The sequence below is a fragment of the Eptesicus fuscus genome, chromosome 5, assembly GCF_027574615.1.
Source record: "Eptesicus fuscus isolate TK198812 chromosome 5, DD_ASM_mEF_20220401, whole genome shotgun sequence".
Lineage (NCBI taxonomy): Eukaryota > Metazoa > Chordata > Mammalia > Chiroptera > Vespertilionidae > Eptesicus > Eptesicus fuscus.
The window spans coordinates 28,433,894-28,457,468 of record NC_072477.1 but is presented as its reverse complement, the minus strand read 5'-3'; the positions used below and the strand labels follow the sequence as shown (position 1 = coordinate 28,457,468).

The window sequence follows — 23,575 nt, the reverse complement described above, 5'->3', positions numbered from 1 at the left end:
TCTGGATCTTAGCTTGTGTCTAAATGGCACATCTCCCAGAAAGGAAAACAATCAACAGTCCAAGATTACCTAAGAATAGATACTACTTTTCTTTTTATTTATTTACTAGTGGCCCGGTGTATGAAATTTGTGCGTGGGGTGGGGGGTGTCCCTCAGCCCGGCTTGCACCCACTCCAATCTTGGACCCCTCGGGGGATGTCCCACAGGGATCGGGCCTAAACCGGTAGCCGGACATCCTTCTCGCAAACTGGGACCACTCGCTCCTAACCATTCACCTGCCTGCCTGCCTGATCGCCCCTAACCACTCTACCTGCTGGCCTGCTCACCCCCAACTGCCCCCCCTGCTGGCCTTCTTGTCTCCAACTGCCCCCCCCTTGCCAGCCTGATCACCCCCAACTGCCCCCCCTGCTCGCCCCCAACTGCCCCCCCCCCCCGTCGGCCTGCTTGCCCTCAACTGTCCCCCTTGCTGGCCTGATCACCCCAAACTGCCCCCACCTGCCAGCCTGCTCATCCCCAACTGCCCCCACCCCCGCCGGCCTGCTTGCCCCCAACTGCCCCCCACTGCCAGCCTGCTCACGCCCAACTGCCCCCCCGCCGACCTGATCACCCCCAACTGCTCTTCCCTCCTGGCCTGCTTGCCCCTAACTGCCTCTGCCTCGGCCCTGCCACCATGGATTTGTCTGGAAGGATATCCGGAAGGTCTCTTGGAAGGTCTCCAGGTCTAATTAGCATATTACCCTTTTATTAGTGTAGATTTTACTTCCATTGCTTTTCAGTATATTTAAAAATATGATTTGGGGAGATAATTTATATATTTTTAAGTTTTGTGGAAGCAGTGACTTTCCACTTTGTGCTGGTAAATTAGCTTTGTAAAAATAACAAAATTTTGACTCAGATGTTTACTCTTTTATGCACTGCACTTTATATTTAGTTTTTGTGTTTAGATTATTGGTTTGTGATTGAATATTAATATTTCTTGCTAAGTGTACTAGGCCCAGAGATTGACCAATATTGCTATTTGGAAAAACTGTATCCTGAGAGAGAATTTTAATTTCAAAATTCATTTTGTCAGCAGTAATTTAAATGAAATGTAAACAAAAATTAATTTTATTTTTCTTTCCCCCTTTCCTGTTTAGTGAGTGATAGTTGCTTCAGGAATCTTGCAGAAGATCGCAGTGGGATAAATCTCAAAGATCTCGTACAAGATCCTTCTTTGTGAGTATTGGCTTTTAGTATTAATTATAATTTAAAAGTTTATGGTTGGTGTGACTTTTTTCAAAAGAGTTGTAACAGAACTGCTTTAAACAAAAATTTGTTGAACCTGAAGGTTATTGATTCCTTAATTATTTTTATTCATTTAAAAATATATACTATAGTCACAGATACAGAATTTTGAAAATTGAAATTTTTAATGTAATTAATTCAGAAATGACTTCCCAAAACCAACTCTCAACTATTTTTCTTAATCTCTCTTTTTTTTTTTTAATCAAAAGGATTTCCCATAATCTTTCTTCAGGATTTTTATTCCAATAAGGACTGACAGTTGTCCTTTCAGTCCTATAAATATGTAATTAAGAATATAATTAGTGTATGTGAATGTAAATATTCCTAGTCAATGAATGTTGAGTAATGTTTATTTGAATGAATAAATTAAATAATTGCATTATTATTTGTAAGGTATATTTTTAATGTAATAGGGTTATATACCTGTTTAATGCAATATTTGTGGAAAATAATATGCTCATGTGGACTTTAATGATATAAAAGCTATGGAGAATTATACTTCAACTAGAGGCCCAATGCATGAAATTTGTGCAAGGGCCTCGGCCCTGGCCCCCATCTGCCACCGTTGCAGCCAGGGGCCTCTGCTGTCTGTGCCGCAGCCTTCTCCCACTGAGGCTTTGTCCGGAAGGAAGGTCATCCAGTATGATTAGCATATTATGCTTTTATTATTATAGATAGTAGATTAAAATAATGAATTATAGTGTTTTGAGAGAATTTGATACTTCTTTCCAGAATGTAGAATAATATTTATCGTGTAACATGTAACTAAATTCTAAATCTAACCTTAGTATTTTAAGAAAAATTTATCTCAGATCACTACTGTATTGGATGGACAAAATAATTTTGAGTTTTCTGTTTTAGAGTACCCAGATACTTCCTTAATTCAGAATCATTTTCTTAATTGGCATTAGCCTAGAATGTAAGAATTTAGTGAAGTTTGTTTGGTGTGGCTCAATAGTTGATCATCAACCTATGAACCAGGAGGTCATGGTTCAATTCCCTGTCAGGGCACATGCCTAGGTTGCAGACTTAATCCCCAGTGTGGGGCATGCAGGAGGCAGCCAATCAGTGATTCTCTCTCATCATTGGTGTTTCTATCTTTCTCTCCCTCTCCCTTCCTCTCTGAAATCAATAAAAATATATTTAAAAAAAGAGAATATAGTGTAAAATACTTTTATATTTTGCTTTTGCCACTTGGATTTGGAAAGAACTTAACTTTTTCTTTATTAAGAATTATGAAAATTTTCCAAAACTTATTCAGGAAGAATAAATAAAACCTGAATAGGCCGATAACTACCAATGAAATCGAAGCAGTAATAAAAATACTTCCAGCAAACAAAAGCCCTGGTCTGGATGGCTTCACAGGGGAATTTGACAAAACATTCAAAGAAGAACTAAAACCTATCCTTAGATTATTCCAAAAAATTCAAGAGGAAGGCATACTTCCAAGCTCTTTCTATGAAGCCAGTATTATCCTAATCCCAAAACCAGATAAAGACACTACAAAGAAAGAAAATTACAGGCTAATATTCCTGATGAACATAGATGATGAAATCCTCAACCAAATTCTAGCAAATCGGATCCAGTATTATGATCATACACCATGATAAAGTGTGATTTATTCCAGGGCTGCAAGGCTGGTAAAATATCTGCAAATCAATAAATGTGATCCATCACATAAATTGAGAGACGAAATCACATAATCATATCAGTTGATGCAGAAAAAGCATTTGACAAAATCCAACACCCTTTCTTGATAAAAACTCTCAGCAAAGTGGGAATAGCGGGATCATACATAATAAAAGTCTTATATGACAAACCTAGAGCCAACATCATACTGAATGGGCAAAAAGTAAAACCATTTCCCCCAAGAATAGGAACAAGACAGGGATGCCCACTTTCACCACTCCTGTTCGACATAGTACTGGAAGTGCTAGCCTTAGCCATCAGACAAGAAGAAGAAATAAAAGGCATTCAAATTGGAAAAGAAGGAGTAAAACCATCATTATTCGCAGATGACATATTATACACAGAAAACCCTAAAGACTCCATCTAAAAAGCTTCTAGACTTAATAAATGAATTCGGTAATGAGTAGGATACAAAATTAACACTCAGAATATATGGCCTTTTTATATACCAATAATAAACTCACAAGAAGAGAAACAACAAAAACAATCTCATTTACCATTGCAACAAAAAAATTAAGATACCGAGGAATAAACTTAACTAAGGAGGTAAAAGACCTGTACTCAGAAAACTACAGGACATTGAAGAAAGAGATAGAGGAAGACATAAACAAATGACAGAATATACCGTGTTCATGGATTGGTAGAATCAACATCATTACAATGTCCATACTACCCAAAGCAATCTATAGATTTAATGCAATCCCCATAAAAATACCAATGGCATATTTCACATACTTAGAAAAAACTCTCCAAAAATAAAAAAAATAAAAACCCTGAATAGCCGTGGCAATCCTCAGAAAGAAGAACAAAGTAGGGAGGATCACAATACTATATATCAAGCTATGTTACTAGTACAAACCCACTGTTCTCAAAACTGCCTGGTACTGGCACAAGAACAGACATATAGACCAATGGAACTGAACAGAAAACCCCGAAATTGCCCCAAGCCATTATGCTCAATTAATATTTGACAAAGGAGGCAAGAGCATACAGTAGAGTCAAGACAGTCTTCAATAAATGGCGTTGGGAAAATTGGACAGATACCTGCAAAAAAAATGAAACTAGACCACCAATTTACACCATACACAAAAATAAACTCAAAATGGATAAAGGACTTAAACGAAAGATGGGGAACCATAAATATCTTAGAAGAAGCCATAGGCAGCAAAATAGCAGACATTTGTCGTAGCAATAGCTTTACCGATACAGCTCCTAGGGCAATGGAAACTAAGGAGAAAATAAACAAATGGGACTACATCAACATAAAAAGCTTCTGCACAGCAAAAGAAACCATAAACAAAACAACAAGAAAACCCACTGCATGGGAAAACATATTTTCCAATGTTATCTCCCATAAGGGTTTAATCTCCAACATTTACCAGGAACTCATACAACTTAATAAAAGGAAGATAATCCAATAAAAAACGGACAAAGGACCTAAATAGACTCTTTGGGAAAGAGGACATACAGAAGGCCAAGAGATATATGAAAACATGCTCAAAGTCACTAATCATCTGAGAGATGCAAATCAAAAGTGACAAATTCATATAATTAATCTGATGAAGCTACTGGAATAATGTGATAGACCCTCTGTAATTTATCTAAACTCTATATAATATACATCCCAAGATTTTTTTTTTATTGTAGTAAATTAATTATTGGGCTTGAATGAATTGAGTGAGCTATATTGTGGAACATACGAAGGAGGGATGCTTTGGAAGAAGACAAAGTTGTGAATTCCTAAGCAACACTTTCTAGTCTTGGGGAGTTCTGGTCAAGTTGGCAGCATGAATGAATGAGGTACTTGGGACCTCCCACAATCACATCAAAGTTATAACTAAACTACAAAATAAGAATCATTCAGTATCATCAGAAATCTAGTAAACAGAAGTCCTACAACTAAGGACATAAAGAATAAGCCACATCGAGACTGGTAGACATGGAAAGGGCTGGGCCCACACCTATGTCTGGCAGTAAAAAATTGGTAGGGATATCTAGGCTATTAAGGTTCTCCTCTGAGGAGCCAGGTGTCCAAGCTCCACACCAGAAACCCCAGTCCAGGATTTCAGTGCTGGAAAGAGAAATCCCTATGACATAGGACTGTAAAAACTAGCCAGGATGGTGACTGCATGAGATGGAGAGCTTCTGGAGCCCCTGGCACTCCTCTTAAAGGGCCTGAGCACAGACTTACTTGGACTCATTCTATCAGCTGTAGCACTACTGTCACAGTAGCTTTTGAAAGGTATTGTAACATATGGGGAGGAACATAATTATCTGGCTTCAGGCCCAGAGCTGGAGGGGCAGTTTTCGACCAGGCAAAAGTGCTGGCAGAGGCCATTGTTCTTTTGCCAAGACCTCCCCCCACAGAACTGGCAGGTGCTATATCTGGCTTTCCATCAACCTGACTAACATTGTTTGCCACCCTGGTGATGCCCTGAGACACACTCCATTCAATTTTCAGGCTCACCCAAGCTTTTTCATACACATGGCCTCTCTTTTTTTTTTTTCTTTTTTTTAAAATATATTTTATTGATTTTTTACAGAGAGGAAGAGAGAGGGATAGAGAGTTAGAAACATCGATCAGCTGCCTCCTGCACACCTCCCACTGGGAATGTGCCCGCAACCAAGGTACATGCCCTTGACCGGAATCGAACCTGGGACCTTTCAGTCCGCAGGCCGACGCTCTATCCACTGAGCCAAACCGGTTAGGGCAACACATGGCCTCTCTTACTCATGCTTCCAACATAACTAAAATTTCTTAAACAAGCAGCATTTGACCTCTGCATATCCCATACTCCTTGCTAAGTGGACCTAGGTCTGGCATTAGCGCAGCCAGCCTTGGTTCACAGATTGGCACCTCTCAGGCATATCCAAGCCCAGCACAAGTAGGGGCCATAGCTCATGCCTGGTGTTCCCTGGCAGGACACAGGTGATAGTCTGCACTTACCAGGAGGTCTCAGAACCAGTGTACTGAATGGATAGCTTTAGACCATGCCAGATTACAACACAACCACTTCCACGAGTGACATACTCAAGGGTTGGACTCAGAGGGCACAAAAGCCTCACTGAAGCAAGTCTGCTCTGTAGGGTTGGCTTTTGCACAGCAGATCTCCATAGTGGTCATGGCCAGCCCTCTCAGTCAAACGACCTAGGAGTCAATTCCAGTGATGTGCCATCAGCATTCAAAACTGAACTAAAACAGGAGGGTGCACAAAGCCCACATGGGGGCACACCTGGCGCACCTGGCTCAGGTGGCTTGGGAGGCTGTACCACTGGGCCCTATAGGACACCTACTGTATGAGGGAATGCTACAAACCTGGGAGTCGTAGCAGCTCTGCCTAATACATAGAAACAAACACCAGGAAGCAGTCAAGATACGACAAAGAAACAGGTCCCAAACGAAAAAACAAGAGAAATCTCCAGAAAAAGAACTTAATGAAATGGAGGTATGCAAACTACCCAGATACAGAATTTAAAACAATGGTTGTAAGGATACTAAAGGAACTCAGTATAGCTTTAAAAAGGACATGGAAACTCTAACAAGAGTGTTAGAAATGAAGAATACACTAACTGAAATGAAGAATACATTACAGGGTATCAACAGTAGAGTAGGTGAAGCAGAGGATCAAATCAGCAATTGGAAGATACATAAGCAGCAAACACCCAATAAGAACAACAAAAAGAAAAAAGAATTTTAAAAAATGTGGATAGTTATAAGGAGCCTCTGGGATGACTTCAAGAGTACCAACATTTGCATGATGGGGGTTCCAGAAGGAGGAGGGAGGGAGGGAGGGAGGGAGAGAGGAGAGAGAGAGAGAGAGAGAGAGAGAGAGAGAGAGAGAGAGAGAGAGAGAGAGAGAAAGAAAGAAAGAGAGAGAGAAAGAGAGAGGGAGAGACAGGGAGGAGGGGAGGGAAGAGAGAGAAAGCAATAATTGAAAACCTAGATGAGGGTTCTGGCCAGGTAGCTCAGTTGGTTAAAGTGTCTTCCCAATATACTAAAGTTGTGGGTTTGATCTCTGGTCAGGGCACATACAAGGAGCAACCATTGAGTGCATAAATAAGCAGAACAACAAATTAATCTCTTTCTCTCCCTCTCCCCTCTTCCTTTCTCTTCCTCTAAAATCAAAACATTAAAAAGTTCTTTAAATAAAACTTAGATGAAAAAATAAGGATCTAACTTGTTGAAGGAAATATACATACAAGTTCAGGAAACACAGAGAGTCCCAAACAAGATGACTCTAAAGAAGCCCACACTAAGACACATCATAATTAAAATGCAAAAGCTTAAAGCCAAAGTGAAAATCTTAAAGGCAGCAAGGTAAACCAGTTAGTTACCTACAAGGGAGTTCCCATAAGGCTGTCAGCTGATTCTCAACAGAAACTTTGCAGGCCAGAAGGTATTGGCATGAAATATTCAAAATGATTCACAGCAAGGAACTACAATCAAGATTACGCTACTCAGCAAAGCTAACGTTTAGAATTGACGGCAAATAAAGAACTTCCCAGACAAGAAAAAGGTAAAGGAGTTTATTACCACCAAACCAATATTATAAGAAATGTTAAAGGGTCTTTAAGAAGAAGAAGAAAAAAGAAGATGCCATCTTCTGTTTATTCTTTCATCCATCAGTGAATACTAGGTTGCTTCTCCTTTTTGACTATTGTGAATACTGCTGTTATGGACATGGGTGTGCTAATATCTGTTTGAGACCCTGCTTTCACTTCATTGGTTTATATACCCAGAAGCAGAATTGCTGTGTCATATAGTAATTCTGTTTTTATTTTTTAAAGAACTACCATACTGTTTTCCTTAAAGGTTGTACCATTATATATACCCACCAAAAATGCACAAGGATTCTAATTTATCCACTTTATCAACCCTTGTGATTTTCTATTTGTTTGTTTGGGTTTTCTGGAGGCTTTTGATAGTAGACATACTAAAGAGTTTGAGATGATATAGTCTTGGTATTTTTTTTTCCATGTGTGTTTTTTTAAAAAAAACTTTATTTTTCAGATTATTACAGTTGTTCCTCTTTTTCCCCCCATAGCTCCCCTCTACCCGGTTCCCACCCCACCCCACCCCACCCCATGCCCTTACTCTCCCTCACTGACCTCATCCATAGGTGTATGATTTTTGTCCAGTCTCTTCCCACATCCCCCACACCCCTTTCCCCCTGAGGATTGTCAGTCCACTCCCTTTCTATGCCCCTGATTCTATTATATCCACCAGATAATTCTGGTCATCAGATTTTTTATTCACTTGAATTTTAGATTCACTTGTTGATAGATATGTATTTGTTGTTCGTAATTTTTATCTTTACCTTTTTCTTCTTCTTCCTCTTCTTAAAGAAAACCTTTCAGCATTTCATATAATACTGGTTTGGCAGTGATGAACTCCTTTAGCTTTTTCTTATCTGTGAAGCTCTTTATCTGACCTTCAGTTCTGAATGATAGCTTTGCTGGGTAGAGTAATCTTGGTTGTATGTTCTTGCTATTCATCACTTTGAATATTTCTTGCCACTCCCATCTGGCCTGCATAGATTCTGTTGAGAAATCAGCTGACAATCGTATGGGTGCTCTCTTGTAGGTAACTAACTGTTTTTTTTCTTGCTGCTTTTAATATTCTCTGTTTGTCTTTTGCTCTTGGCATTTTAATGATGATGTGTCTTGGTGTGGTCCTCTTTGGATTCCTTTTGTTTGGGGTTTTCTGCACTTCCTGGACTTGTAAGTCTATTTCTTTCACCAGGTGGGGGAAGTTTTCGGTCATTATTTCTTCAAATAGGTTTTTAGTATCTTGCTCTCTCTCTTCTTCTGGCACCGCCATAATTCGGATGTTGGTACGCTTGAAGTTGTCCCAGAGGCTCCTTACACTATCTTCATATTTTTGGATTCTTTTTTCTTTTTGCTTTACTGTTTGGGTGTTTTTTGCTTCTTTGTATTTCAAATCTTTGACTTGATTCTTGTGATCCTCTATTCTGCTGTTGGATCTCTGTATATTATTTTTTATTTCAGTCAGTGTATGCTTAATTTCTAGTTGGTCCTTTTTCATATCCTCGAGGGTCTCACTAAATTTATTGGCCTTTTCTAGAAAATTCTTGAAAAACCTTATAACCGTGGTTTTGAACTCTATATCCAGTAGTTTGCTTTCCTCTATTTCTTTCATTTGTGACCTGTTTCTTTGTCTCCGCATTTTGGCTGATTCCCTGAGTTGATAGAGTGGCTTTGTGTGCGAGGTGTCCTATAGGGCCCACTGGCCTAGCCTCCCCAGTTACCTGAGGTGGACACTCTTGGTGCACCCCTTTATGGGCTGTGTGCACAGTCTTGTTGTAGTTAAGCCTTGATTGTTGTTGGTATGACTGGGAGGAATTGACCTCCAGGCCAATTGGCTGTGAGGATCAGCTGTGTCTATGATGGAAGAACTTCTGTGCTGGAGACACCCTTATGAGGCAAGACTTGCTTCAGTGGGGCTTTGGTGCTCACTGAGTCTGCCCCCTGAGTGTGTCCCTTATAGATCTGAGGAGTTGTCATCTGGATGGTCCTACTCTGACCACTGGGTACACTGGCTCTTGGATCTCCAAGGAGGTGCTAATTTAGCCTCTGCTTGAGGCCACCCAGCAGGAGCTATAGAGAGATCTGCAGATTCCTCTTCTTTGTTTGGGTTTTGGAGGTGCCCAGATGAGGCCCTGCTGTGAAACAATGCAAGTGCTCTGGGGCCTTTGGCCTTCTTTTGGATGTTCTGGGTCTCTCTGACTCAGCTGCAGTTTGATAGGTAAGTTTAGAATTCAAAGGACCAGGCCATTCATATGCAAAAGCCTCTGCACACAGCTTGGATGGGGCGGAGTCTCAGGGCGGAGCAAACAGCAATGGCTTCCCGTCAGCTCTGCCCTAAGAGGCCCCTGGGTCACCATGTCCCATGGTAATCGCTGCAAGCACCTCTGAGAGAAAGCCGCCCTCGAGTTCTGCCCCTGCCAGACAGTCCAGTTTCTCCCTGTATGAGTCTGGGTCCCCAGAGTCTCGCCCGGAACTGAAGTTCAGAGCAGTCGGGAGCTTGTGTCTCCCTCTGGCTTGAAAAAGACAGCCGCGTACTCAGTTGCCAGCCCTCTCCACGCATGCGCCTCTGTACCTCTGCCTTCTGCACCTCCTCTGAGTCTCAGTGTGCTTTTCTCTTTCCTTCTAGTTGTAGAATTTCCACTCAGCCAGTCTTCCTGTGGTTCTGGATGATGTCCGTTTTGTCTTTTAGTTGTAGTTTTGAAGTTGTTGTGCGAGGCGGCAAGTTCAGATGTTTACCTATGCCGCCATCTTGGTTTCTCTCCTGGTCTTGGTATTTTTTAATTGGACTTCACATATTGTCTTTAGTAATGATTTTGATGCAACTAATCTATAGAGTAAAGAAAAATAAAAGGTATTGTTTATGTTTTATTGTTATGATCTTTTGGTATATTGTGATGTAAACTGTATAAAACTATGGTACTTACTTAGTAAAACAGAAATTTTTTTCACTATCATTTTGAAGATTATAAAGTACAAATAGGTCCATAGTAATTTTGTAACAATAGCATTTTAATGAATTCATCTTCCTTATTTTGTATTGTATTACTAGTTTTATATTGCTACTGCTCTTGTTGTACCTCATCTAAAGGATTTCTTTTGAGTAAAAAAAAAAAATCTGTTTTAATTAGTAAAAAAAAAATAAAAAAATCTGTTTCTTTTGAGTAAAAAAATGCCAGATTGGAAATGCAGCATACTAATTAAAAAACAACAATCTGCTAGTTCAAATGTACTTTGATATTATAGATCATTAGTGTTTGATAATGGTGTTTCATCTTTAAGAAGAAAGATAAAATTGGACAAAATAGTTACATGTGTTTGTAAATTTCTTAGATATCAAAATGTTATTTACCTTTATGTACTTTATAAATTTTCATCTTTGGTGGAAACTATTCTTTGCATGGTTTTCAAACACAGCCTTATCTGCTTTAGTATACTTGTCTTCACCTTACAATCTGATTGAATGATATTTTGGTTCCTTGGATCAAGTCATTAAATATGAAGGAAGACAGGATTCTCGGCTGGAAAGCAATCATATCTAAATATAGCCTGTACTTATCTGCTGGTGTTAAGACAGGTTGCTATGGTGAATTGAATTTCTTAAAAATGCCAGTCAGCAGAGGATAAACAGTGGTTATTTTGAAGTGGTTATTTTCCATATAGCTATACATTCTCATACTGCATTTTCAGGTAGATTAATTTAAATTTTTAATTGTCTACTTATTAAATTGCAATTTAGACTAACTTTGAGAACTTTAATATTTATTGAACAAAATGGAAGAGTTTTTATATTGTTATCTTTTGTTACTCTATAAATAAATTTTATTTGATGTGGAAAAATACAGTTTTCCAATGACAGCATTTTAAACATTACTGATCATTCACTTTACATTGTCATCAAGTGTTTGCTAAATCTAAGACAGCTACCAAAGCTGCCTTGTTTATAATAATATTAGTATATCTAAGTTTTTATCATTTTTAATCAGACTCCTTTTTTGCTTATGCATTTTTGGTCTATAAAGTGTATATTGGGATAACACATTTTAATCTGGACTGGTGCTATAGTGTTGTTTTACTGTATGTTCTATGTCAGAACTGCAAATCCAAAGACTTTAAATTTCACTTTGGTTTTGGGAGACTTTCCTCATTTCCATCATGCCATACATTCTTGAGAATGTACTAGATGTACCAGTTAATAATGCAGATTCTTTTCAATAGATGGAGTTACACGTATGTTGATATGTATGTGATTTGATATGTATGCTATTTTGTTGTATGGACAGCAAGCTTCAAAACTTCATATGCCAAATTTGCTGAAGGTGTTAACATCATATAGATATTTTTACGCTTAAGAATGTCGAATTTCATGCCAAAAAAGAGCATTTATGGGAAGTTTTAACTCATTACTTGACGTTGAAGAAAAAGTTATCGTATATTTTGGGAAGCTTATGGTGAACATGCTCCATCTCAAGATACTTGTGAACGCTGGTTTAAATGCTTTAATAGTGATGATTTCGATGTGAAAGACAAAGAACGTCCAGGTCAACTGAAAAAGTTTGAAGACCTACAATTACAAGCATTATTGGATGAAGATGCATGTCAAACTTGCAGAAAGATTAAATGTTGCTCAGCAAACAATTTCCAATTGTTTACAAGCAATGGGAAAGATTTTAAAGGAAGGTAAATGGGTGCCACATCAACTATAAAACCAAAATGGAAAACCAAAGAGTCATCAGTAAAATGTTGGAAAAGACAAATGGAAAGACAAATGGAAAACCAAAAAGTCATCAGTAAAATGTTGCTTCAATGGCACGAAAGAAAGTACTTTTTGCATAAAATTGTGACTGGCGAGGAAAAGTGGATTTATTTTGAGAATCCCAAAAGCACAGAATCATGGGTTGACCCAGGTCAACCATCAACATTGACTGCAAGGCCAAATCACTTCAGAAAGAAGACAATGCTCTGTGTTTGGTGTGATCAGGAAGGTGTGGTGTATTATGAGCTTCTAAAACCAGGTGAAACAGTTAATACTGATCGCTACCGACAACAAATAATCAATTTGAACCACGCTTTGATTGTGAAACAACCAGAATGTGCCAGAAGACACAGCAAAGTAATTTTGCTTCATGATAACGCACCATCACACACTTCAAAACCATTTAAAGACACGTTAAAAGATCTTGCCTGGGAAGTATTAACCCACCAGCCGTATTCACCAAACCTTGCTCCTTCAGTTTACCACTTGTTCTGATACATGGCACACGCACTTTCTGAGCAGACTTCAAAACCTATGAAACAAAAGTTCTGTTGGGATAGTATCCACTAATTACCTGAAAGATGGGGGAAATGTGTAGCTAGTGATGGACATTACTTTGAATAAAGCACTTTTGATGTTTCTCTTGAAATTATTGTGTTTTCTTTAATTACAAAATCCGCCATTATTAACTGGTACACCTAGTATATATATTTCAAGACTAGAATTAGGGAGTTTGTGCAACTGCCATTATCTTCTCTGGTCTTTTTTGGCTTTAGTTTCTCTTACTGCATTCAGGTTTTCTCCATAAAACCAGGATAATGGCTGCCAACTTACTCGAATTTTCTTCCTTCTGGCTCCATAGTCTCTCTTCAATTCCAGCTCTAAAATATAAAATCCCTTGGAAGCTTTCTAATTTTGTTAATCTGGTCATGTACTCAATTACTGTGGGCAGGGGTATAGGCTATATTAATTGACTAGTCATAGGACAAATGCCTGAGGCCAGAATAGTGGGATACCTTAAATAAGTGAGGGACGAGGTAGTCCAAGAAAAAAATAGTGGTAAAACCAAGAGATATGTGCTATACTAATTCTCAGTTGTTAAGTTAAGGAAGAACTAATACATTCTCAAGAAGTGTTATTACTTTAACACAAAACATTTTGCTGTCTGGATATAGTATGTCATTTAGAAAGGTATTGGTAGTATCCTAGCTAATAAAAGAGAAATATGCAAATTGACCACACCACCGCTACCCCAACAAGCCATGCCCACCAGCCAATCAGGAGTGAGTATGCAAATTAACCCCACAAATATGGCAGTGGCCATGGAGCTGGAGTAATCAGGAGGCTTGGGTTGCCCCCAACGATGGAGGAAGTCAAGCTTCCTGCCCTCCCTGGCCCGCCCTGGCCTCCGCACAAGGCTACAAAGTTTCAATTATAGAAGATAAATAAATCCCAACAAAAATGGTGGCAGCCACGGAGCTGGAGAGAGCAGGAGGCTTGGGTTGACCCAGTGATGGAGGAAGCCAAGCTTCCTGCCAGCCCTGGTTGGCCCTGGCCTCTGCTCAAGACTACAAAGTTTGAATTGTAGAAGATAAATAAATCCCAGATACCAGGGCCTCTGCTTGGGTCACTGGGGGCATGGCTGGCCTGCAAACCATCACAGGCCCCTCGCCCAGGCCACCCCACGCCCCAAGGGAACCTCCACCCTGATCCGGGACACTCTTCAGGGCAAACCAGCCGGCCCCCACTCGTGCACCAGGCCTCTATCCTATCTAATAAAAGAGTAATATGCAAACTGACCATCACTCCAACATACAAGATGGCTGCCCCCATGTGGTCAAAGATAGATGCCCCCATGTGGACACAAGATGGCCGCCACAAGATTGCCAGCATGGGAGGGCAGTTGGGAATGACCAGGCTTGCAAGGGAGTGCAGTTGTGGGCGATCAGGCAAGCAGGAGAGGGCAGTTGGGAGGGACCAGGTCTGCAAGGGAAGGCAGTTGGGGGTGATCAAGCCTGCAAGGGAGGGCAGTTAGGGGTGACCAGGCCAGCAGAGGAAGGAAGTTGGGGGCCACCAGGCATGCAGGGGAGGGCAGTTTGGGGTGACCAGGCCAGCAGAGAAGGGAAGTTGGGGCCCACCGGGCCTGCAGGGCAGGGCAGTTGCGGGGGGGGACCAGGCCTTCAGGGGAGGGCAGTTAGCAGCAGTCAGGCTGGCAGGGGAGCAGTTAGGCATCAATCAGGCTGGCAGGGGAGTGGTTAGGGAGTGATCAGGCTGGCAGGCAGAAGCGGTTAGGGGTAATCAGGAAGGCAGGCAGTCGAGCAGTTGGGATCCAGCAGTCCTGGATTGTGAGAGCCCATAAAGATGTCAAAAAATAAAAATGTAAATACTGGTAAGTGATTGACTTACTCTTCAAAATTCAAACTGAATGTAATGAGCTATACAAAAGAGTATTGAAATAGAGCTGCAGAGAGACAATTTGGACCTCCTCCCACTGAGTGTATGATCAGACAGTGGAGAAAATAGGAAGAACAACTCCTTCAGATGCCAAAAAAGAAGAAGGCCTTAAGAGGAAAACGAGCAAAATGTTTAAAATATTGATTTCTCAATTTTGGGTTGGAAAAGTGGGGGATGTCTTATACATGGGGGCATCTTATACATGGAAAAATATGGTATGATGTGTCTTGATGTGGGTCTTTTTGGGTTCCCCTTGTTTGGGACTCTCTGTGCTTCTTGGACTTGTAAGTCTATTTCTTTCACCAGGTAGGGGAAGTTTTCTGTCATTATTTCTTCAAATAGGTTTTCAACATCTTGTTTTCTCTCTTTTCCTTGTAGCACCCCCATAATGCGAATGTTGGTACCCTTGAAGTTGTCCCAGAGGCTCCTTCCACTATCTTCATTTTTTTTATTCTTTTTGCTCTTGTAATTGGGTGTTTTTTGCTTATTTATATTCCAAATCATTGATTTAATTCTCAGAATCCTCTACTCTACTATTGAATCCCTGTAAATTATTTTTTATTTCAGTTAGTGTATGCTTAATTTCTGACTGGTCCTTTTTCTCACTAAGATCCTCGAAAGTCTAACTAAGTCCCTGGCCACTCTCATTAATTCCTTTGAAGCTCTCATTAAGTCCCTTGAAACTCATTAAGTTCCTTGCTAACCTTATAACCATTGTTTTGAACTCTGTATCAAGTTTTTGCTTGCTTCCATTTCTTTAATTTGTAACATGTTTCTTTGTTTCTGCATGTTGGCTACTTCTCTGGGTTTGTTTCTATGTATTAGGTAGAACTATTATGTCTCTTGGAATTGGTAGAGTTGCCTTGTATATTAGGTATCTTGTAGGGCCCAGTGGACAGTCTCCCCAGTCACCTAGGAGGGTACTCTAGATATGTCCCAGTGTGGACTGTGTGCACAGTCTTGTAGTTGAGCTTTTTTTTAAAAAAATTATTTATTTGGTAATATATTTTTATTGATTTCAGAGAGGAAGGGAGAGGGAGAAAGAGATAGAAACATAAATGATGAGAGAGAATCATTGACTGGCTGCCTTCTGCATGCCCCCTATCGGGGACCGAGCCCACAACCTGGGTATGTGCCCCTGACCAGAATCGAACCCGGGACCCTTCAGTCTACAGACCAAAATTCTGTGCACTTAGTCAGACCAGCTAGGGCTGTAGTTGAGCTTTGATTGCTGTTGGCATCACTGGGAAGAATTGTCCTCTAGGCCAATTGGCTGTGAGAACCAGCTGTGTCTACAATGGAAGAGCTTCTGTGCAGGAGAAATTCCTATTGAGTAGAACTTGCTCCAGTGGGGCTTTGGTGCTCACTGAGTCTACCCCTTGAGTGTGTTGCTTGTGGATGTGTAGTGTTGTAATGTGGTATGGTGTGAAGCTGTTCACTGGGTGTACTGGTGTGAGGTCCTCCTGGGAGGTGCAAAGTCAGCCACTGTCTGAGTCCACCTGGCAGGAGCTACAGAGTGATCTGTAGATGGCTGCTACTTATATTGGGCCAGGAAGTGCCCAGGTGAGGCCCAGCTATTGTCCGATATTAGGCCTTTTATTTGGGACAACTGACTCCAGCTTCTGCTTCTTTAAGAGATTTTAGCAAAGCTTGAGGCCTGAGCCAGGACCTATAATTCATATGGAAAAATAGCTGCAAACAGATTGGGTGGGGTTGCAAATGGATGGGGCGGGGTCTCAGGGAATCATCAGGGTGAAAGGAACAGTGTGCTGGAGGCTCAGATAGAGCTGCCAGTCAGGTATGTAATGGGGGAGGTCCCATTACAGGAACAGTGACCCTTGCAAACACTCCTATCTGAGAAAAAACCACCTCCAAGTTCCTGCCCTGATGCCAAACAGTCCAGTTCCTCCCCATATGACCCTGGATTCTCCCAAAGCCACAGCCTGACACTGGACCTCAGCAGAAGCAAGACCTTGTGTAAGTTCATGTGCAGGCCCTTTAAGAGAAACACCTGGGACTCCAGCAGCCTCTGTGTGACTCAGCCACAATACCTGCTTGTTTTTACAGGCAAAAATTATGGGGACTTCTCTTCCCAACTCTAGAACACTGGGTTGGGGGTCTGGTGTGGGGCTGTTTCTCACGGGAGGCATTTGAGATATCGCTCCCAATGAAATAAATGCCACACGTGGGTGCCAGATCACCCCATTTTGCGCTTCCACCCCTCCTGTCAGTCTCAGTAGCTTTCATCTTCATTTTTCTAGTTGTAGGACTTTCATTCAGCCAGATTTCAGGGGGTTCTTAATGATGGTTTCTCTGTATTTTAGTTGTAATTTTGGTGTGATTTTGAGAGGGGGTGAATACAGGCGTTTATCTACACCGTCATCTTGGTTCTCTACTTATATTAGTTTTAGAATGCTGTGCAATAAATCACCACAAACTTACTGGTTTAAAGCAACACATGTTTATTATCTTACAATTTCCATGAGTCATGATTTTTGGCACAGTTTAACTGGATCTTCTGCTCAGAGTCACCCAATATTACAATGTAGGTATTGGCTGGTCTGCATTTTTATATGGAGGCTTGACTGGGGAAATATTGCTCCAAAAAAATTCAGATTGTTTGCAGAATTCTTGTGGTTGTATGACTGAAACTCCCTCCCTCCCTTTTTTTAACTGCATTTTGGTGTTGTCTAGTTTCCATTCAAAGCTTCCATCATCTTTGCCATGTAATGCTACCTTATCATGGGAATAAGATTTTGGTTAGAAACAAGTAACATGTTCCACCCACATTCAAGGGGATTACACGGAAATGTAAATACCAGTATGTGGGAATTTTGGGGTATCACTATAGGGTTTGTCAACCACAGTACTTTTGAAATTTTCTTTTCTCTATGGGAGTCATATTCAACTAGCTTAATCCTGTCAATTTAGAGATGTAAAAACTAAAGTTCAACTAAGTTGTGATTTATCTAAGGCCACTTGACAACCAGACATTCGTGCTCTTTCCACTTCCACTTTCTTGGTTTTGGTATCACATCTATTGGTTTAAATTTTTTTTCAGTTTTATTGGGATATAATTGGCATACAGCACTATATAAGTTTACGATGTACAGCATAAAGAGTTCACATATAGTTTTAATTCTTGTTACTAAGTTTATTAAAAATACTAGAGGCCTGGTGCACAAAATTCGTGCAAGAGTAGAGTCCCTAGGTCTTGTCGGTGATCAGGGCCAATGGGGCCTTCTGGCTGCCGGCTGGGGCCTTCATTCATTCTGCGCTGCCCCCTGGTGGTCAGCGCACATCATAGAGAGTGGTGGAACTCCCAGCCAGTTGAACTCCTCCAGAGGGGACAATTTGCATATTAGCCTTTTATTATATAGGATGATGATTAGCCTTTTATTATATCTTATTAGTTTTGGCTACCTAGGCACTGACATTAAAATGTTTGAAAATTTTTTTTTTTTGTCTGTGTGGCCTAAAGGTGTTTGATTTTTTTATTATTTAACCTTTTGCACTCGGATGTCGAGTGTGACTTGACATGGTTAGCATTAGAATAAAGGAATCGAGAAAAAAGCAAGCGAGTGCAAAGGGTTAATTGTTATCTCACTATATATATATATATATATACTAGAGTCCCAGTGCATGAAATTCGTGAATGGTGGGGGTCCCCTCAGCCCGGCTTGCACCCTCTCCCATCCGGGACCCATTTGGGGATGTCTGACTGCCGGTTTAGGCCCAATCCCCAGGACCACTGGTTCCTAACTGCTCACCTGCCTGCCTGCCTGCCTGATCACTCCTAACTGCCCCCCTTGCTGGCCTGGTCACCCTCAACTGCGCCCCCCCCTCCCCCCGTGGGCCTGGTCGCCCCACACAGCCTGCTGCTTGGTCGTTTGGTCACCCCTCATTAACCCCCATGCCAGCCTGGTCGCCCCACGCAGCCTGCTTCTCAGTCGTTTGGTTGCCCCTCACTAACCCCCTTGCCGGCCCGGTCGCCCCATGCAGCCTGTTCGGTCGTCTGTTCAGTTGCGATGGTCGTTTAGGCTTTTATATATATAGATTTCCCTCCTCAATTCATGTTAGGTATAGGTGAAGTAGAATTCTTGTTCCTTTTGGTTTTGCTTTATTTTGGTATCTGAGTGAGATTGAAAGTGAGACTTAACACCTGCAAGAAGAAAAGCCTCAATTGAGTGCTCTATATGAACTCCTCTATGGGATTTTTAGTAAAGGATTGCTGGCTGTGAGTTAGGAAAACAATCAAACAGGTAAAGAAGTTTGCTAAGTATACTTCCCTAATGAGCTTTTTAAGGAACACCTGTGTATGACTCATCGTAAATTAAGAAGAAAATAACAACTGAAAAGCTAGGGGAACACCACCATTTGTTTCTTTTCTAGAAGTTTCAAGAGTTTAAAATTCTCAAATATTATTTTTGAGAGATTATGGAGAATTTAATTACCTCTACCCAAATGGAAAAAATCTCCATAATATTAGAGTATTGGGCAACAGTTTTAAGGAAGCCAGTCCTTTCTACTTCTTTCCACTCCTACCTAAACAGTGTAGTAAATGATAATTACCCTAATTGTTTTGTGCTTTGAGATAAATGCAAATTAAATTTGGAAGGAAGCCTAATTTTAAAATTTAGGATAATCCATTTAAGAAGGAAGGCTGTTTGATCTTGGATTCTTTTCCTCCTGGAGCCTTCTATGGTCTAACATGTGCTCTTTCTATGTGTTAGCTTAGCACCTATCATGTCTTTTACCTATATTATGTTATCACTAGAGGCCCGATGCATGAAGATTCATGCAAGAATAGGCCTTCCTTCCCCTGGCTGCTGGCACCTCCTTCGCTCCGGCCGGAGCCACCTTCCGCCTCTCGCCTTGTCGCGTCAATTTGCATATTCCCTCCTTATTGGCTGTGGACGCCTCCATCTTTGTCACGGAGTTACGGTCCATTTGTATATTCCGTCTTTATTAGATAGGATTATACTAGTGGCCCAGTGCATGAAATTCGTGCACATTAAAAGGGGATTAATTACTGGAAGTATTTTCATATTGCTATTTGCCCTTTCTCTATAATAGAAGTGTCAGAGATGAAAGAAAATGTATATGAAAATCTTCTCCTGTCAGAGTCTGAGGCCCACCATGGGATCCAGAGTCACGTCCCCACCCACCCATGTGCACCTCAAAATTGAACGAGTTCCAGACACAGCCGCCCCCCCGCATTGGGCTAGACACAGACCCAGTCGGTCCTACCCTTGTCAAGCCCTGCTGGGGTGGGGTGCACAGCCTCAGGTCTGCTAGCCCAGGCTTGGGGTGGGGGGCATGGCCTGAGGTCCCCCAGGCCAGGGTGGGGGGCACGCCTTGAGGTCCCCCATCAAGACTCGCCAGGTGGGGGATGCAGCCTGAGGTCCCCTGGCCTGGTGCTAGGGTGTGGAACGTGGCCTGAGGTCCCCTGTCAAGCCCCATGGGTCGGGGGGGGGGGGTGTGCGCACAGCCTTAGGTCCCTGATGATTGCTTGTTAAGGCTCGTTATGGGTACTCGTCCTCCGCTGTGGGTGCAGTCATCTTGTGTTATGGAAATGCCCCCCCCACCTCCGCTGTGGGCGCTGCCATATTTGTGTTGGAGTGATGGTCAATTTGCATATTCCATCTTTCTTATATAGGATGAGCACTGACTGTATTTGTCAATGGAATATAACCTTCTTAAGAGTAGAAACTATGTTCATTTGTAATGTTTTATCACCACACCTAACATAGTATTTTAATACTTAGTAGGCCCTCCAGAAATATTCCTAAAATAGGTGAATGAAGGAATGAATATATGATTTAGTGACTAAAGGAATGTATGGGTAATGAATAGACTAAGAGTAACAGACCCAATGTACTAGTATAATGAACATACATTGGCAAAACCTGCCTTTTTCTTACTCTTCACACCATTCTGATTCTAACATTCAGCCTTCATTGATGTTCTATACAAAAATTTACTCTCAGGTGACCTGATGGCCTTTGATCAACACAGATTCCTTCTGACACTTCAGCATCTTTGTGTGTATGAGATGAGAGACCTAACTCCAGAAGCAAAAGGAAATGATGACCTCACTAATCCCCATTGCTTTTATTTTTTGGTATTTACTGCTCAGAATACTGAGAATAAGTATAGCCCTAGCCAGTTTGGCTCAGTATATAGAGCATTGGCCTGTGGACTCAAGGGCAAGGGCACATGCCCGGGTAGTGAGCTCAGTCGCCAGTAGGGGGCGTGTGGGAGGCAGCCAATCAATGATTCCCTCTCATCATTGATATTTCTATCTCTCTTCCTCTCCCTTTCTCGCTGAAATGAATAAAAATATATATTTTTTTAAAAGTATAACCAAGAATGAATTCCATTTTTTCCTAATGAAATCAAGGAAGATCCCTGAAAGCATTTTCAAAGTGTGTTTTCTTACAAGTTCACTTTGAGAAAAACTTTTATAGCATAATTTTGGTAGAGGGAAAACATATTTTGAGTAAATCAGCCCTAAATTAATTTATTTCTATGCAAGGCAGTAATTTAAAAAATTAAGAAGATATTTTTATTTTTACAGTTCTATTTTATCTATCCCTTTTTTGTGAATCACTAAGAACATGGTCAGACTGGAAAAATATTATTATGTTACTTTATTTTATGCTGCTTTATTTTTTCCTAGCCTGCTTAATCAGATCTTATCCCTTGCCCTCAGGTAGAACATCTATTAAGGGAATGAATGATTTATGGTAGAGGAGTAAATCTGGGAAAATAATTGACATATGAGAGGCAGTATAGTACAGAAGTTAAGAGCTCAGATCCTAGCTTAATAACCTGGATTAAAATACTATGTTTTCCATTTAATAGGGTTTTTTAACCACTCTTCCTCAGTTTCCACATCTATAAAATTGGGATAATAATCTTAAGGGCTATTGTAAAGTTTAAGTGAGGTAATACAAGTAAAAACTTGTATACTCCCTTTATTTTATTTTATATTCTAAACTAGAGGCCCGGTGCACGAAATTCGTGCACTGGGGGGAGGGGGTGGGGGGGGGGGGTGGGGTGGGGGGGTGCCCCTCAGCCCAATCTGCACCCTCTTCAATCTGGGACTCCTCAGGAGATGTCCAACTTCCAGCAGTCGGACATCCCTCTCACAATCCGGAACCGCTGGCTCCTAACCACTCACCTGCCTGCCTGCCTGATTGTCCCTAACCCCACTGCCTGCCTGCCTGCTCGCCCCTACCTTGATCTCCTGCCAGCCTGATTGCCCCTACCTTGCCCTCCCCTATCAGCCTGATCACCCCAAACTGCCTGTGCCTTGGCCCCCAGTCTGGCCTCCCTCTGGAGGCACCACCCCCATAACCCCAATGCTGCTGCCACTGCAGCTGGTTATGGCTGCCTGAGCCTTGGCCTTTGTAGCCACTGCGACTTTGTCTGGAAAGATGTCCGGAAGACAACCACTCTAATTAGCATATTACCCTTTTATTAGTATAGATTTGGGGACCATTACAACCACGCAGAACTTGAAGAAAACACATGGCCCTGGTCAGTTTGGCTTAATGGAGAGAGCATCGGCCTGTGGACTGAAGAGTCCAGGTTTGATTCTGATCAGGGGCACACATGCCTGGGTTTCGGGCTCAATCCCCAGTAGGGGGCCTGTGGGCGGCAGCTGATCAGTGATTCTTTTTTTTTTTTTTAATATATTTTATTGACTTTTCACAGAGAGGAAGGGAGAGGGATAGAGAGCTAGAAACATCGATGAGAGAGAAACATCGACCAGCTGCTTCCTGCACACCCCCCACCGGGATATGTGCCAGCAACCAATGTACATGCCCTTAACTGGAATCGAACCTGGGACCTTCCAGTCCGCAGACCGACGCTCTATCCACTGAGCCAAACCGGTTTCGGCTGATCAGTGATTCTTATCATTGATGTTTCTTTCTCTCTCTCCCTCTCCCTTTCTGAAATTTTTTAAAGAAAACACATGATCTTCACTTTGGGCTTTGTCATCTTACAATATCCTTTGTGCAGTGTTTTAACTTCCCTCAACTTTCCTTTACCCACCTTTAAAGTGCAATCTATTTTGGGGAAGATGATCAGGAAAGTGATTCCAATGGGTAGAAGTTTTTTTTGGAGGGGATGGGTCATGAAGATATTTAAAAATTGAGCATGGTGATGGTTGTACCACTCTGAATTTACTTTAAAAAACCAGTTCATTGTACACTTTAGGTGACATGTACAGTATATGGGTTATATCTCAACAAAGCTGTTCTTTTATTTCTTTTTAAATAAAGACCAGTCTTATAATCAATTGCAGATGTTTTCAGAGGCCCCTCAAGATTTGCTTACCATGTCCCAAATCACGGCTGTGATTCCCAGTTGCCTCCAGTCCTGGTGGATCTGGATGGTGTGGTTTGCAAAGGAGAAGGTGGCAAGAGGCTTATGGAATTTCGGCAACCCCATTCCCCCGGTCTCCTCATAGGGCACCAGGGCCATTCCCACTGTGCCAGCTCTGCTCCCTTTAACCTGTTGGGCAAAAGAATCCTGCGTGCTCTGGCCAGAAAGTGCATTCTTTCTTAGGTGGCCGGAATGCTTTTTTTAAGGTCGTTTTATGGATTCAAAAGAATAAACAGAGATGTGGAAAGCTTTTGTCAAAATCCTTTTACATGGTTCTTCCAGTCTCATGGGAAATGAGATGTGGCTCTAAATTCATCCCAAAGTGTGTCTTTGGGCAAAAGCACCCAGAACGGCACAACTCCTGCAGAATGCCCCACACACTTTGCTGTCAGGACTCAGGGGGGCTTGAGGGTGAGCGAGGCGGCGGTGCCAGCACAGGACCTGGGAGAA

General features: G+C 41.5%; 1 protein-coding gene across 1 annotated transcript in view; it reads left to right on the top strand.

Moving 5' to 3' along the window:
- GPHN (gephyrin) overlaps positions 1-23,575 on the top strand; it is a 425,375-nt gene that overhangs the window by 67,689 nt on the left and 334,111 nt on the right. Inside the window, exon 2 of the mRNA XM_008138937.3 lies at positions 1,137-1,215. Within this exon, the coding sequence (XP_008137159.1) occupies positions 1,137-1,215 (79 nt within the window). The remainder of the gene's footprint in view (positions 1-1,136; positions 1,216-23,575) is intronic.